The sequence below is a fragment of the Ursus maritimus genome, unplaced genomic scaffold (genome assembly GCF_017311325.1).
Source record: "Ursus maritimus isolate PB19 unplaced genomic scaffold, ASM1731132v1 scaffold_7, whole genome shotgun sequence".
NCBI lineage: Eukaryota > Metazoa > Chordata > Mammalia > Carnivora > Ursidae > Ursus > Ursus maritimus.
In genome coordinates, this window is record NW_024426885.1 from 61,795,965 (window position 1) to 61,812,423 (window position 16,459).

General features: G+C 44.1%; 1 protein-coding gene across 2 annotated transcripts in view; it reads right to left on the reverse strand.

The window, feature by feature from the left end:
- Positions 1-16,459, reverse strand: part of ARID5B (AT-rich interaction domain 5B) — a 176,170-nt gene that overhangs the window by 41,835 nt on the left and 117,876 nt on the right. Inside the window, exons 1-2 of one of the 2 annotated variants that reach the window (XM_008695924.2) lie at positions 2,727-3,981; positions 1,172-1,284 (exon numbers count right to left, since the gene is read on the reverse strand). In XM_008695924.2, the coding sequence (XP_008694146.1) occupies positions 1,172-1,284; positions 2,727-2,730 (117 nt within the window). In that variant the 5' untranslated portion in view covers positions 2,731-3,981. Of the gene's footprint in view, positions 1-1,171; positions 1,285-2,726; positions 3,982-16,459 lie in introns of those variants that run through there. The other variant, XM_008695923.2, reaches the window with a different exon arrangement.

The following is a 16,459-nucleotide window of genomic DNA, read 5'->3' on the forward strand; positions in this document are numbered from 1 at the left end:
AGATCTGTGTGTAGCCAGAAAATAAACATTTCTGCTCCTTGATCTCTTTTTAACCCTTTGCATTCTTGGACGCATAAAGAAATCCTAACGAAAAAGTCCTCAGACCTTCCTGATAAAACAATCATCTGCTGAAAATAAGATTTATAAACTGTGACTGTCTAGGGTTGGCTTCATTGCACTGGGAAGAGGAGCGGCATACAGGGCAGAGAAACAGTAGACTGCCGACACAGAACCAAATTCATATTTTCCTACATCAGAATCTTCCAAATTCACCCCTAGTGAAATGCTCCCATTTTCATAAGTTTAGTCCTTGGATCTGAAAGCATAGTATCAGTTGAAATCTGGTCTTCAGTTCGGGTCCTAAAGGGGGTATTGCTGTCTTTGGCACAGAATCAACACCTAAGCACAAACACCCAGTAAACAGAACCGTGCAAATCTGACCAACCCCACAAAAGTCAAAAAGAAAGTCTAAAAATACGAAGTGACACTTCACCCCTCATGGTGCTAAATACCTCAGGCATGCACTTTCGAGACTCTGAGGAATGCTTGGGCAAAACAGGCCTGGGCCCCGAAAAACGGTTTAGAATTGGAATTTTCATTCTGCGTTAATAGAGATCTTTAAGAAGATACAAATGTACATATGGGTCCATGTATCTATGTAACTATTTTTCCGTACAGGTAACTATCTTCAGTTTTACTCTAAGGTAAATTACAGGTGACTTTGAAAAAATATAACTAAAACACGTCATTCTAGCCATTTCTAATTTCATCCTCTGTTAATCTCTGCAACATATTTAGATGAACATGTTCAGAAAGAGGATTGTTCAGCTTGGTCTATTTTTGATACAAGCAGAGTAAACTATGTCATTGTGTCACCTTCTATGAAATCTCAGCTTCGATGACGTGGGCGCTTAATCATCTGTCCTTTACCCAACAGGCCAGACTGGGAGGTGGGAAGTCTTTCTGTTGACTAATCAAAATGCCTACGCTCCCCTCTCCCCCCACCACCCAGGGGAGGGGAGGTGGCGGGAACAGACACAGAGAGCTGTGAACACCAAAGTCAGATTCTGAATGGAAAACTGCCACCAAGACACAAGAGCAGAGAGATAACGAGAAAAAGGAGAAACAAAAAGATGCAGCCAAATGGAGAGCAGGGAGCAAACGACCGTACCTTGGCCACAGCCTTGCCATCGGAGTTGTTGTTGGAATCTTTAACACCACTGAATGAGTCTCGTCTCTGTGGGCATGGTTTCTTTTTGCGTGGTCTGCCTTTAAGATTTGGCGCTGAAAACAAATGAAGAACAACTGATGTACATTTTCATTTGCATGGGTTTCCGTATTAAAGAGCAAAAATGTTAGCAGAGTGGGGCCCTCCAACCTGTTCAGAGGAGCACACGCACGTGTGGAAGCCAACCCTCACGTTATGCTCTTCTCTCTGCAGGGCTCCGTCCTGGTAGACTCTCCAGCCCCGTACGCGCTTCCCAGAGCTAATCGATGACACCCTAACGCGTCTCATTAGTATAAATAAAATGAAGCTCTCGGCTCTCAAGGACAATAATAAGGAACATGCACTTCCCTATTGTTAGAAAAGAAACATGTTGAGCTGAAGGACAACCCTAAGCCAGGCTCCGAGATGATTCTTTTTTGTTTCTATCTCGTTTTCAGAAACCTAGGTGATATGCCAGCCCAATACAGTATCACAGTAATGCAGCATTTGAAAACCTCTCTCCTCAAAAGTGGAGACCTGAGCGTTCTCCTAAATTATGATCCAAATCAGTTGATAGGATACAAATAAGTAGACGGAGAGCTAAAGAAAGCGCATTCATGATAACAATTAGAAAGATATTCTTACACGTATTTACTAATAATATTGTGACCAGCATGTTTCAAATCTCAGCAAATCTGGCAGCTACGTTCAAACCAGCATGTTCTCTTTTCCTTTTCAATATAGTTTCTATGAAGATCTTGAGGGTTATTTAAAATAACTTGCAAAGATCACCCTGGAGTTGGCCCGATTCCATGAAGATTATACTTTTTTAAAGCCACAGACAAGATGCAAATCAAAGTTGTATTTCATCCTTGACATTGAGCTCGAACGCCTTTAAGATCCGCACAGAAAGCAGCAAAGAGAGGGCTGCTGTTTATCCAGTGCTCTGACTGTCCGGCATCAGCTTTCACGCTGAGCTCCATCAGTCACCCAAGCCGAGCAAAATTAAAACAAACCACTAGCCGAGCAGCCCTCAAACAATTCCAAACGAATGAATTACACCCCAAGCACTTTTCCTCCAGCCCTTTTGAGGCACCCACACTTTTTTTTTTATTGCTTTAAGGTCGGATTATGACAGCACCAATTCTGAACAGCTCGAACGCTCTTAATTGTTGTTCATCTTCCTGACATCACACACAGTTAACCGGGGTTTTAGGACATCTGATACTGTGCTCATCTCCCCAACATAATGAGTCCCACTCATTTGATTTTCTCCTGTGGATAACAGCTCTGCTGTTGCGAAAGCTCAGGAGAGCAGAGCTGTCTTTACAGTCGGGCAAAAGTTTACAAAAGTGGCTCGCTCGTGGGGCTCAGGCTCCCCCTCCCACATCCTCTCTCCTCTCCTTCCCCCCCTGCCCCAGACGAGTGTCCAGAAGTCCATGCCCCAAAGCCAGCCTGGAATGATCACAGGTAAACAAACTCACAGACAAAAATCAAGCAAAGAGAAAGTAGCGATTACCCATTCCAGTCGACAAACATCTGCCTGAGGATGTCTGTGCTCATGAAAGCTACAGCATGTGACTGCTTCCCGGCCACGTCCCTGGAAGTCTCGACTTGGTGTGGATGTCAGCTTCCCTCCCAGCGCGAGCGCGAATGCGAGCTGCCAGGCTCGGCGCTCTGCTTACAACTCCCCTCCCCCGGCAGCTCCATTACTCATGTAAACACACAGCAGTGACTAGCACGGAGTGTGTGGGATGAGCTCTGAGGACTTTGCTGGAGTTGCCAGACTGGCAGGGAGGGCTCTGCTCACTCCCCCTCCCTGCACGGGCTGGGTGATTTCATCGGGCCTGTGTTGTGGATCCTGACCTCCTGCTCCCCTGTCACAGCCTCGTGCCACCACCTTCCATGAACTGACCCAGCCCGCAGCCAGGCGTGGGCTATTTCGGTTTGAAGACTCAGTGTAGCCCAGAAGTGTTTCCACAACGGACCCAAGTGCTAAGACTTTAATGAGCGTGAGGGAAGGATGTACTTTCGTGTCCCTTATCAGAATAATAGCTGAGCAGAAAGCTGACGGAAAGGGGGCACGAGCTGGGGTAGGTCTGAGACATTTCACGAAGAGAAAACAAAACACGATCGCCTCTGTCCTCAGACTTGTTAACTATGATCTCTCCTGCCTCACATTTTGGCAAAACACATTTAAACCTAAAAGCATTTATTTCCAGAAAGCTTTCAAATCCCAAAGGACTTTTAGATAGAACTTGTACTGAACGGGCTGTTTTAAATACAGGCAAAGGTTCCGGGAACCGACAATAGGTCATCCTCAAATCGGGTCTATTTTCTCTATTCTTTGAGCTGTTTTCAGAACCCAGAAAAGCACATGCCCTTCCCCAGCAGATTCTGAGAATTATAAATTTAGAACAGGCTAGCACCTAATATTCTGGTCACACAAACTTAAACTCTAAATGGGATCTGATCAAGAGAGAAAGCCTTTTGTTCCTAATGAGGCAAGTCGTTGACATTTCAGGTAGGCTCGGCAAATCCCACCAATCGCTCATGCCTCAAACCCGAATACTGCTCTCCTCGTTTCCCCTCTGCCCTCCTTTCCTGGCTTTCTCTTCTGGAGGGCACCACTGTATTCTTGGTACTTTAGCTGTGCTTTATGGGTTATTATTATCCTCAGTCGGACAGTCCTTAAGGGCAGGACCATGTCACATTCATCTGTCACCTGCCCAGCGCACTCCCAGGAGATGGCATTACATAACACCAGTCTGGTGAATGAGTAAGTGACTGATGGAACTAAAGATGCCCACATGTACCTCCCTCAGGTCTTCACAAGCCAAACCCGCCAATCCGGCCACGTGCGCTCCTGTCACTCTGGGCACCTGTGAAGCTGCATTCACCTTTACTATTCACACCTGAGCTCCGGGAACATAACCCCGTGACTTGAAAGTTTGCCCTGCGAATTGAGACAGAAAACCTAAGGCCCTTGGTTCCTGATGACTGTGAAGCCTTTGTGTCTGGTGTCACGGAAGGGCTGTGATCTTGTCCCCAGTGCCTCCGTGCCCGGAAAAGCAGAGGTTCAAAGTCCCAGGGAGAATGGAGCATGCAGGACTTGGGGAGTGGGAGCCCTTATTAATATAATCCGAAACGTCTGGGATCTATAAGATCCCAGGTGAAGCTCTGGGATTGAGGGGCTGGCTTTTTGGGGGGAGTAAAAATTCTGGTTCCCAGGCTCCTTTTTTTTCTTACTGAGTCAAGAGAACAAATCATTTGCTAGGCGGGCGAGTGGAAGCAGAAGCTTTATGGCGTGGTGGTCAGGAGTGTGGGAAGCCCGCAGTACACTTGCTGGTAGAACAACTGGCTCTAGTCAGTTCCACTACAAAAAAATAAATAAGTAAAAATAAAATAGTGTGAAGCAATAAATGCACAGTGACTTTTACATGTGTATATAATCCACAGCCCAGCTCTGGCCTGGCTCATTCAGAGTTCAGTCAATGCTCTTTACATGAATGTTTTCAATATTACACACGAATAATAATAATAGCTGCTATTTACTGAGCACTTCCTCTGTGCCAGTCAGCACTTTGCCTACAAGAACTCACTTAAAACTCGCAGCAAACCAACAGGAAGGTGAGATTATTAATCCCATTTTCCAGACCAGGAAACTGAGACAGAGATGAAGTTACTTGTCTTAGGTCATACAACTGGTTACGGGTCGCAAAAGGATTCCAGCCCACGCAGCTGGACCTCAGAGTCCCTGTTTTAAGTAACTTCTAAGAGACAGACACAGGCACTCATTCTGTCTCATAAGGAGATATTTATATGATTAACTTGGGCTGGCAGTCACCAGGGAGCTTTCCCCAAACGAAAACACCCAAATACCACGTAGCACAAGGGTGCTAGAGCCCATCTCAGGCGGCCATCCTACATGCTTGTCATGGAGCAGGGTCCCCATCGACCTGACTCAGCAGTAGGTGGAAGGTTTCCTCTAAAGCCAGACAGTTCTAATAAACCTTAGAGCGCCATGCACCTTCCCCCTTCGCAGTGGGCCACTGATTCTTCTGCCCGCACAATGAAAGATCTCTGTGGTTTTTAAAAAATCTTTCCTCTCTGACTGCCCATCTGTTCCTCTTACTCAGCGTCATGAAATTAACAAGTATGCACCTTTGTGAAGTCACTACTATTTCCATCGGCGTTAATCCCGGGAACATCAGGACCGCCAGTGCTCCGGGCTACTTTGACATCTGACCCATGTGTTTTGTTTTTTCCTCTTCTTAACTCCGTCAAATATTAATAAAGTAAAGCCTTTTTTTTTTTTTTAGATAACATAGCAAAACAAGGTTTTTTGGGTTTGTTTTCTTAAAGCGTCTAAAAGCTCAGAGTTTCCAGGCATTCATGTATATATTCACTTCACTATGGGTTCTGACAAGTTATGTGTCAGGGCAGTGCAGGTGTGGGAAACTTTCGGCTCAACCCCAACTCTTGAAATAATAATAATAAAACAAAGGAAATGTAACCAGTTACTGGCAAAGTAAATTGCTTTTGGCTTAAACGTTCCTGTTTTTTTCTACTGTGTTCTTCCTGTCATGACCGTCTCTCTTTTTTTATAACATTTATGCTCTTGGAAATACCACGAAGATAAACTGCTATAAAAGCTGGATTGACTCATCAGTTAACAACTCTTTCTTCTCATTTTGCAGAGAGGATTTTGTTGCCAAAGCAGCTCCATATTCTCTCGAGAAATTCTTTGTGAGCTTCCACTTAGAGATAGGACTTGCTTGTTGGTGGGGACTGCAATCAGGGGAATGGAAAACCAGGCATCATTTTCCTAAGAGTTTGACCCCTGCGGTCAATATCTAGAGGAAGTTGGCAGAGCGTTAACTCACTTGATTTGCAAGTTTTGCGTGTGCGTGCGTGTGTGTGTGTGTGTGTGTCTATTTGAAACACTAAACACCAGCCAGAAAACTAAACTCCTCTAACTGATGTATTAGGGACTGACAAACATCGTTCCATGTATAGTATGCATTACTGATAATACTTTGCATTTCTGTAATGCCTTTCCTCTGAGGATCTCAATTCTCTGGTATATTTTCTTTATAGACAATAATCTTAAAATACTCTGGCAAGTTTCAGCATGGAGCATTGCTCTTGCTAGAAAAAAAATACCCTAATTTAGTTATCATTTACTGTGTTCTATTTTCAATGTTTCCCTTTTGACTATTTAGAAACTTCCTCTTTCACTACAACAAAAATAGGATGAGTGTTTTTAAAGTTATTAATGTATGAGTAAAAGATTTAGAAACCAAGCATGGCAGAAGGCTTGATCAAAGCCACTCCTGAAATTTATGGGTGTAATAAAAGAAAGGCATTTCACAGATAATCTCTTACAGAATTTCAGTTTTCAAATACTTGGAAAAAAAGAAAAGAAAAACAGAAGCTCTCAGCCCTCATTTTGGCTTTAACTTAAAGCCAACGTTTTTATTTTAAAAATTCATAAATGATTCCCTGAGACGTTTATTTCAAATCCGCGGCTACATTCCCTAAACTCCCTACTCCACACCTAAGAGAGTGGGGCCAGGAAGCGGTGGGGGCCGCTGGTGGTACTCACAGTCTGTTAATTGGTTGAATCTTTCTGTGAATGTGCAAAGCATTCATGACACATAGATGTAACAATGTTCAGGTTTACTTTTATTCTGTGTTCCCATAAACAACCTTCTACACCCAACAGGAATGTTTGGGAAACAACTGTGTTGTCTGAGACTCGAGCCCCCGCGGCCATGAACGCGCCTGACTCCATCTTGTGGGACGCTCCAACGTAAATGATGGCTTGAGAGCAAGAGGCGAGAGGGAAGACACACAACAAACAAAACGCACTGCAAGAGTGTTACCATTTTCCACAGTTGTTCTGACAGTTTCCTTGTCCAGAGTAATTTTTTTCTCAAATGAAGGCATGAAAGAGAAGAGGCCAGAGGCGTGAACCTGGGCAGGAGACGGCCGCAAAATGCCCTCTCTTGGATGCCCTGAGCGATGACCGCTGCGTGCTCCCCGGAGGGCCCATGCCACTGCCCCCTGAATGTCGTGGCCGCCATGAGGGTCCACGTTTGCCTTTGAACAAACCCTCCCCTGGCGCTGTTTGGACCACCGAGCCCATAGGCACAATTTAGCATTTCCAGTGAACCCCGCTCTCTCAGAACCCAGGCCCCCTTCCACCTCCTGTGAAGAGTGAGCAGTTGTGTTGTTAGAAAGAGGGCAGGGGACAAAAAAAAAATGAAGCAGGCTTTACACGAGACGAGGTCCAGCCACTCTGGCTGTTTGTCAGCTTTGCTGAGATCCCCACGGTCACTAATGAGAGTGGAATGTCTTAGTGCGTTTGTCATACCTGGACTGCCTGGGCCGCTGAAGTCCAAAACAGCCGTGGACTTCATTGACTGCTCAACAAACCATGGAAGTAAACACTCTTGTAATCCCTTCCAAAACATGCCCAGTCTTACTCACTCTTTGTTTCATACTTGTGAATGCTGGAGCAATTGTTAATGCCCCTGATCAAAGTTTTAGTAATTTCATAGGCATGTGATTTGCATAGCTATTTCCTGATCCGCCTTCTCTCTGCCCCGGAGGTCTTCATTTCTCAGAAACACTTAAAAACACAGATTATTTGACTTCTCCCCTTCCCCCACCCTATAAATGGAACTCAATTTGCTAGCTCATCTGTATTGCTAATTGGTTTGAAAGCATGTGACTCCACGCGTTCTTGCCATTAAAAACACAAGCAAACCTCTTTTTTAGTCAGGTTTTACCAGCAGTGACAGGCAGATTTCTATCTTTCTTTCCCCTCTGTGTCTTGGGGAGGGAGAGAAATTTAAATGACCAAATGTTATCTATATATTATTCTGAAACAATGTAGTGAATTCCAAAGGAATGCAGGAATGTTCTAGAAGTGTATAATAGGCTTGTCTGCAAGGCCGCTGCCAAAGAAGAAGGGGATTAGAGACACTTTTCACTACCACTTACAGAATGAGGGGAAAATCTGGGAGCTAAATCTAGGTGTAGAGGGAGGGGAGAGTCTGGGTTTTCAGGAGCCTGACTCTCTGAGGAGAGAATTCTGGAAATAGGGAAGGAGATGGAAATCCGTGGCCGACCTTTCAAACCCTCAACTTCCCTTGGTTTGTTCTGGTTACTCACAGTATCCGTCGGGGGCCCATTCTCAGGGAAAGGTCCCCTTCCGGAGCCGTGAAAGGGACCGAGGTGGCGGCCCGTGGCTGTTTCACAAATGCTTATTCGTCTCTGAGGTGATGAGGTGTCCGTACCATGGCATCAGGATCTGATGGAAGACCCTTCTGCCTTCAAAGTCCAAATTTTACAATCCCGTCAAGGAAGGTCAGGGCAGAGTGGGTCCCTGAGGACTTAGCGTGGCGCACAGTGCACACACGGGCTGCAGAGAGGTCCCGGTGTCACCGCGGCACACAAGGGGTCAGATTTCCTTCCCCAGCCGCAAGGTCTTGTCAAGGAGTCGCACACCCAGCAAAACCAAACACGGTCTCTAAAAATGCCGCAGGGGCTCAACCTTCTAGCTGGCAACTCGTTTCACCTGCTCTTCTTCTCCCTGGGTGCCTGGGACCTGGGGTCCATGTCCAGGCCCTGGGGCTCAGGCTCCACTCTCAATGGAGAAGATCATGCTGGACGTTGAGGAAAAAACTGCACGAAAGCTATTAACAATTAGATGAAGAATGTCGTTTCGATGTAGACTGTGTACTTCTTCTTAAGATTTTGAAATAACTTCTGTTTCCATTTCTTGAAAACTATTCAATAAACACAGATTTAGTCTCTCAGTATGATTGTCTGGAATAAGAATAGAATATTAATTTAAGATACTTGTTTTTTTTTTTTAATTTAGGCTATTTTAAGGATCCAGTCTGAAAATGCTTTTTAAGGACATTCTGATGTGTCTAATTTACGAAGACAGGACACTTAAACATAGAGGATTTTTGTCTCGCTTTTTCCTTTTTGTTACAACCCAAAATCCTGCTCATTCTAATCTACGATTGACATGTTCTGTGGTGTCACTATTGGACACGACGGCACAGAAGTGAAAGTTACATTTTTTGTGCTGAACAGCCTTGCAAGGAGCCGCAAATATCAGAACAGTTTTTAAACTCATATAAACAGAACATTCTTGTTCGGCCATTTCTCCAGGTTTGGAAATGAGATATTCCATTTTCAACATTGAGGATAATTGATTTGCTACATCTCTAAAGAAAACATTCCCTACTTGGAAATAAGTAAAAGAGACGTGTGTGTGTGTGTGTGTGTGTGTGTGTGTGTGTGTGTGTATTAACATGGAGGCATTTAACTTCTTACAGACTTGGACTAATATGTTATGAGAGACATTTCAGTTTTTCAAACACATACACGTAAGAAAAAAGTAAAAGGTCATCAAGTAATAAGCTTCCAATCTCTTTTTTTAAGAGATCCCAAAAGGAATTTGTACTTAAAAGGGATTTTTCACACTCTTTATGCTTCTCCACCTTTCAGAAAGAATAATTGAAGAAGCTGGACAAGTCTCTTACTTAAAGGTAAAAAGATGATTATTCCTGCTTGTCTGAGGCTCTCAGGCATTTTTCTTTGCTCAGGTAAAGCCCTCCCAGCCCTTTTCCCTTCCGAGAGCTGCCAGTGCCATCTCTGAGCTACATCTGTTGTGGCCACATGTGAGCCACAATCCTGGAAAAATGCGCTGAAGCGGGGGGGAGCGAGGGTCCAGAATGAGAAGAGCAAGGGTGTGGGTCGTGCGCGAAGAGGCAGGGCAAGCCAGAGTGCTCGGTAGTGGGAGTGAGTGTGTGTCACATGTGGAGAAACGTGGACAGATAACCATCAGATGACCAAAGAGAATACACAGAAGAGGTTAGAACTTCCTCCCGTTTTCTTCAGTGTAAGATAAAACATTTCTATGACTCTTTAGAACTGTTCTGTCTCACACGGTCACCACGAGCCACGTGGGCTACTGAGCACTTGAAATATGTCCAGTACAAAACTAGGACGAGCCATAAGCATAAAATACACACTGGATTTCCGGGACAAGGTATAAAATGTAAAATAGCTCATTCATAGCATTTTATATTGATTCCATATTGAAATGATATTTTGAATACACTGGATTAAGTAAAACACTTTATTAAAATTAATTCTACCTGTTTCTTTTTACCTCTTAAAATGCGGTTGCTAGAAAATGTTAAGTTACATGTGGCTTGCGTTATCTTTCTCTTGGGGGTTGCTGGTTTAGTCAACAATTCAATGTTACGATTAGAGATAGGTCCTTGAAAATGTGTTAAAGAGTAGACAGAACAAGATTAACATCTGAAGCTAGAATCATCAGCAAAAGTGATGATTCAAAGTTTCACTGAAATGTAGGATTTTATGTACTGTTACACGCAAGGATAGTCAGGCATTGATGTTGGTGCCTGAGACTTTTGCCTAAGCTGAGGTGTTTCCTTTGCAAAATTCAGGTCTGGTAATCATTGACTCCAGGTTACTCAATGGCCCCAATGAAGATATTATTTCATTAACTTCCTTAACTAAGATGTCAAAGCAAATGTTAAGGCTTGACGGGGCACTTGGGGGGAAAGAGGAGAAGAGGCAGAGAAAAAGAGGCTGTCTAATTATTAATTTTACTAACTATTCTCTCCAGTTACCAACGTGGGTTGGGTATAATGTAAGCCATTTGCAAACTGAGTAAGAGAAAATAGACCTTGAGTGATTTTGGCTGGTTGGAAGGTAGATGCTTCTTAACCACAAATTGTTGAATAAATTCATGGTCTGGCTGTGTTTTCCTTTTTGGAGATTTCATTTGCAAGTAAGTAGCGGGATCAGATAGAGTCAGTCCTAAAGGCACCCAAGGGCATGGCCTTCTTGGCTCTGCCAAGGTGCTTCAAGTCCCACGGTTCTATACAACGCAAAGCGAGATTATTCATTGAAGACAAAACGCTCCGATAAGCCCCGAAAAGTCGATAGAACAAAAAGGGTTGAACTTTAGGGGGCAGAGGAAGAGACACATTCTTTCCCCATTCATTCTTAGCACCAAAAGCCATTGGGGCGTCACTCTAAGAAGACGGCAGCTGCTCGGTGGCCACCTGGCCCAATGTCCCAGCCTCCCAAATAACTGGTCACAGTAACTGAAATCAAAGCCTATTCCCTCCACCCCCTCACCTTTTGATTCCTATGGCAGCAACAACACGGAAACAGAACTAGACGTTAACAGCTCTCCAAATACAACAGGCCAATCAAAGGGCCGCACATCCACCTGGATTCTTTTATGGAAACCCTCCCCCACCCCTCCTGTTAGGGTTCTCATTGTAAAAATAAAAGAACAGCAATGGTAGCAATGGAAATAAGCTTAAGAAATATTTTCTTTTCTTAGAAGGCAGGAGTTGCTATAGCATTGGAGGCAGTAACACGCAGAGAGATTAGGAGCAAATCCCTACAACACCAACAAATAGTGCCCTGAATATTACCCGTTCTACCGTGTAGTCCTTTTAACATTTTTAAAGTGAAATTACTTGGCAGGTTCTACCTGCAACCAGGGAAGTGGTCTGCACACCTCTGGTATGCTTCTGATATCTAACTTTACCAGTATTTGTCTTTGTCCTCCAAACTTTTTTATAGCACCATGGTATGCATAGTTCAGCATCCAACATTATTAACTCATGACCAACTGTCAGTTGATGGTTATCTAACACGTGGGGTCTCCAAAAAGGGATCCTTATTTGGGCAAAAGCTCTTGTCTGCACCAGTCTGTCTATATTTCCCCTCAGAAGAACTTTATTTGGATTATTATTCGCTGTTAGTTGAAACTCGGAGGCTGCATGTGTGGCAATCGGAAGGCGGGGAAATAAATCCTCAGCAAGTTAAAACACTTGGCTGATCTTAAAACCCTTTCTAGCTTTGTTAGTTTGAAAGTCAACTCTCGGTTGCCCTCTCGTGGTGAATCTATGTGATATGGTGGGAAGACCATAAAAACCCAGAAACTAGCAGAGTTTAATTGAATACAGGTAAGCACATTCATTCTTGAGGACACAGTCACAAATCACAGCCTTATGTTGTTGTATGTGTTTCAGAATTTACATTTCGCAGCCCTCCCATGCGGAGTGGGATTGGAGGCGGAGGAACTGGCGGGGGGGGGGGGGGGGGGCTGTAATATGGAAATTAGAACTTTATCTTTCTGGCATATGATAACTTCACTATGTTTACTCCCATAACTGTTATATATGTAGCAAACTGATTTTTATGAGATTTAGAAACTTCAAAAAAATCATGCCCACATTTTAAAAGTTCCTTCATAACCAAAAATAGACTGATGTTCCAACTGGTTTGGAATTATAGGAACCAAGGAAAGAAGTCTGAATAATTCCCTAATATGGAAGAAAATCACTTAAAAAAAAATAAGGAACAGCTTATTTGTTTTTGACAATAGGCAACATATGGAAACTTGGAATTTATAGAGCTAAATGTAGGTACACAATTCATTCATATCCTCTAAAAATAAAATTTTATAAAAATCCGAACTCCAAATTTAATAATTGGTTACTCCATTTGGTATTTAATTTTAATTTTTAAAAACACCATTTAAAATTTCTGCTGTACGCCTTTCGACAATTTCCTGCCTGACAGGCCCATCCCCAAAAAGCAAACAAACCTGGTATTAAAACAGACTGAGCAGCTTAAGAAAAAGCTGGGGGCAAAGTACATGAGAACATAAACTATTTTTCATCATCTTACCAGCAAATGTACCATTTCCTTCTTTATGTGCCTTCTCTTTAGATAAAAGCCGCTCTCTAACATGCATTCGCAAACATGCTCTGTATTTTTAATTTGAGTTTAATACGAGTTTAGGGGCAGAGTCATCCTAACTTGGCTTTTCCCCTCACATGTGGAAGTTCAGTGTTGCAACAACAGTTGTTTGGTTTTGTCTCTGAATTAGCAAAGTTCTTAAAGTAATTTTTACTATAAAATTAAACAGCTGTGAGTTCTTTAGCAAACATGATGATTCTTGTTCTTCTTTGTACTATTGTGCAAGCTGAAATACCCCTCCTTTCATGTCTTTTTATTCCAAAATGAATTCCCTAGTTAGCCTTGGTTAGCTTAAAAAAAAAATAAAGAAGGGGGTGGGGATTTGCTGACCTCTGAGATTCATCAGAATTTAAGCACGGGCGTTGACACAAGGTGCACACTCAAAAGGGCTTTTGTTTCGTTCCTATTATGGGATGGAAAATTATATTCTGCCCCGATATAAAGCTAATCCTGGGGCACAACGAAGCTGTTTGCAAACACTGCTGTGGAGCAAGGCACCCTATGCCTATTTTGCAGATGAGGAGACTGAAACGTTGATCAATGGTAAGGGGGCGAGAACCAAAGACGTTCAGAGAGGCTGGAATTAAATTTAGAATTTGACTCCTGGCCCAGGACTCCAGCCACGTGAGGGCTCTGACTCTTTGGAATCAACAGAAGAACAATTTTAAAACATTCTTTTGACATTATGAACCACAGCCTCAGGGCTCGGGGAAGTGGGGGTGGGGGGCGGGGCCTGGAAACAATCCGGAGCTGCTAGGTGACAGCGTCTTGCCGCATGACTCATGAAATGGGTTACTTGGTCCATAGGGCCATATATTCCAGGAATGTTCGGAGGCTTAATGATTCCCTTTGTATCTTCAAAAATGAAAATCGAGATTCGAGGGCTCGCGTAGACGACCTCCTCCTCAAATACAGAGCCACAGAATGGTTACAAGACATGGAGTACAAAAAGCGAGTCTTGGCTTTTCAAAGGAATTTGGAACCAAAGTCCCCTGCTAGGTGCTGGTGAATCCGCAGATGTTACGACTGTAGGATTCTTCATTTGAGTAACTAAAAATGTTGGAATTCCAGAGTTTAAGAAGAACCTTAGACACCACTGGTCCGAGCTCTTACTTTACGCATCAGAGAAGCGAGGCCCAGAGAGCTCACAATTTCGCCTGAAGTCACACAGCTAGCGGCGGAGGGGCCAGAGACGCCGGTGTCCCCTGGCGGCAGGGGACCAGCAGCAGCGCCTCGGCGGCAGATGGCTTTTCAATGGGCCCTGAACACCTCCTCTCGGGTCTCTGCGGGGCGGGCTCTGTCATCCCAGGACCACATTACTAAAACACACTTTCCAAGGAACTTCAATTAATAAAGTCAAATGAGAGCTGACAAGGGCATTCCCACTGTGTTCACGTGCCAAAACATACAACTGACAAAGCTCCCTTGGATCGCAGGCCTGTGGGTCCTCCTGGCGAAACTTCTGTGTACCGCAGAGAAGAGTGCTCAGACCCCAACGGGAGGGACCAGGCGGCGAGCACGTGGGGCGCCATGGGGCGACCTCCAGCATGGGCGTCCGGGCCTGCCACCTGCTTGCTGTCGCAAGGCTGTGCTGAAAAACACAGGGGCCCTCCTTGGAGGAGGGGAGGGCCTGGGAATTCAGGACCTCTGGGGGCTAGGAGGATGGACCGCAGCAGACCTTGCTTTGGAGTGGCCTCGCGATCTTCCAACAATAACGGATGCCTTAGAGGTCGCAAGCACCACGCATGGCTTCACCCCCTGCGTGCGCATGCTCACAGACTTCCCGCTGACAATACCCTTCCCGTTTCCGCTTTGTCCCTCCTGCCCCAACTCCTACTTTTTCTCCCAGACTGACGCTGGGCATCACAGACCCCCTTAAATCTTCCTTATTCCCCTCACCTCCAGCTGGAGGAGGAACCCTTTGTCCGCCACTGCTCCATCATGCGTGCTTCTCTCCGAGCTCCTACCATCCCATATTGAAATCGTAGGTGTCTCTCCCTCGCCAGCCTCTGTCCTGGTTACAGTAGGTGCTCAATAAACATTTACTGAACAAGTGACTCTCTCCATACCATATTTTGAAAGCACTGCCTCGTACTTAGTAAGAGTCTAATAAATGTTTATGAAACTACCCTAACTGCTGATCCCACTGGAGAACATAAACACCTCTGCAGAGGGGAAGGGGGCTGGGCTGTCCTTGGTGGCTCACCTTCTTGTCTGTAGCTCCTCCCATTGGTCACAATTCCAATTAATAAAGAAAAAGAGTGTATCCCCTCCCCCCATTTTAATTCCCACTCTGTAACTCTGAGGCCCAGCTCCTGTCAATCACTTAAGTGCTTAACAGAAATCTGCCCTGTCTGTGAATCTACGGAGCTGACCTGGTTTGCCAACATGGTCCAAGCCACAGAGATGCTGTCTCTCCTGGAGAACCCTCAACAGGGAAAAAGTCAGTGACACTGAGGAGAAATTAAGTTCCCTGGGGAAGATTAGATGGCAGACTGCCTGGCGAGAATTACTTTTTAAGGACCCCCATCCCTGCAAAGCTGCCTAAAATAATGTGCCTGGAGACAAAAGTCTGGGCAAATCTATAATGTAGGGATTAAATTTAAATTCCAATAAAGATTTTTAACAAAGGGATCAATAAAATAGGAGATTGATCTTCAGTTAAAAGTTCCCAGTAATGGGATAGTCTAGAAATTTCATAAATAATGCTTTTATCTTGATTGCAAAATAATCCCCTGCCACAAAAACAAGGCGAATCAAGGTAGGAAATTGTTCGGCGGGAATTAAAATGTCACACTTTACACAGAATAAAGCATTGCAATCACCAGGAAAACACACATTGCAAATGTGTTAACACAAAATTACATACATCACTTAATTATATAAGCGCACAGCTCCGAGTAACCCATTAGCTAAACATGTCGGGCTGCGGTTGAATATATACATGCAATATTTTTAGCACAGAGGGGATGTAACTATGTCAGGCCTGGCACCATAAAGCCTGAGATGGCAAGTGCTATTAAACTGAGATGCAATCATGTTGAAAAGGAAACATGAACAAACAGCAGACAATCGAGAAGAAACTACAGTGAGCTTGTGTTCCACTACATGTGCTTCCAAACCCTTATATAACTATTCATTGTCTATTTCATCTGGCTTGCATCCCGGGTTTGTTCTATGCTATACTAATTTTATAATAATAAACTGCTACACCAGTTTTATGAAATCACGCACGCAGAGAGGTTGCAGATGACATTACATCTGATTATCGTCGCCAGCAAAGGACACTGTTCTGAAATTAAACACACTCTCATGCAAAGTCATCCACTTTGTTTAAAATGTCCCCTAGAGTTTGCTTCTGAAAAAGCAGTAGAACGTCTTTCCTTTTGTCTCCAAAATACTGGTGAAGGT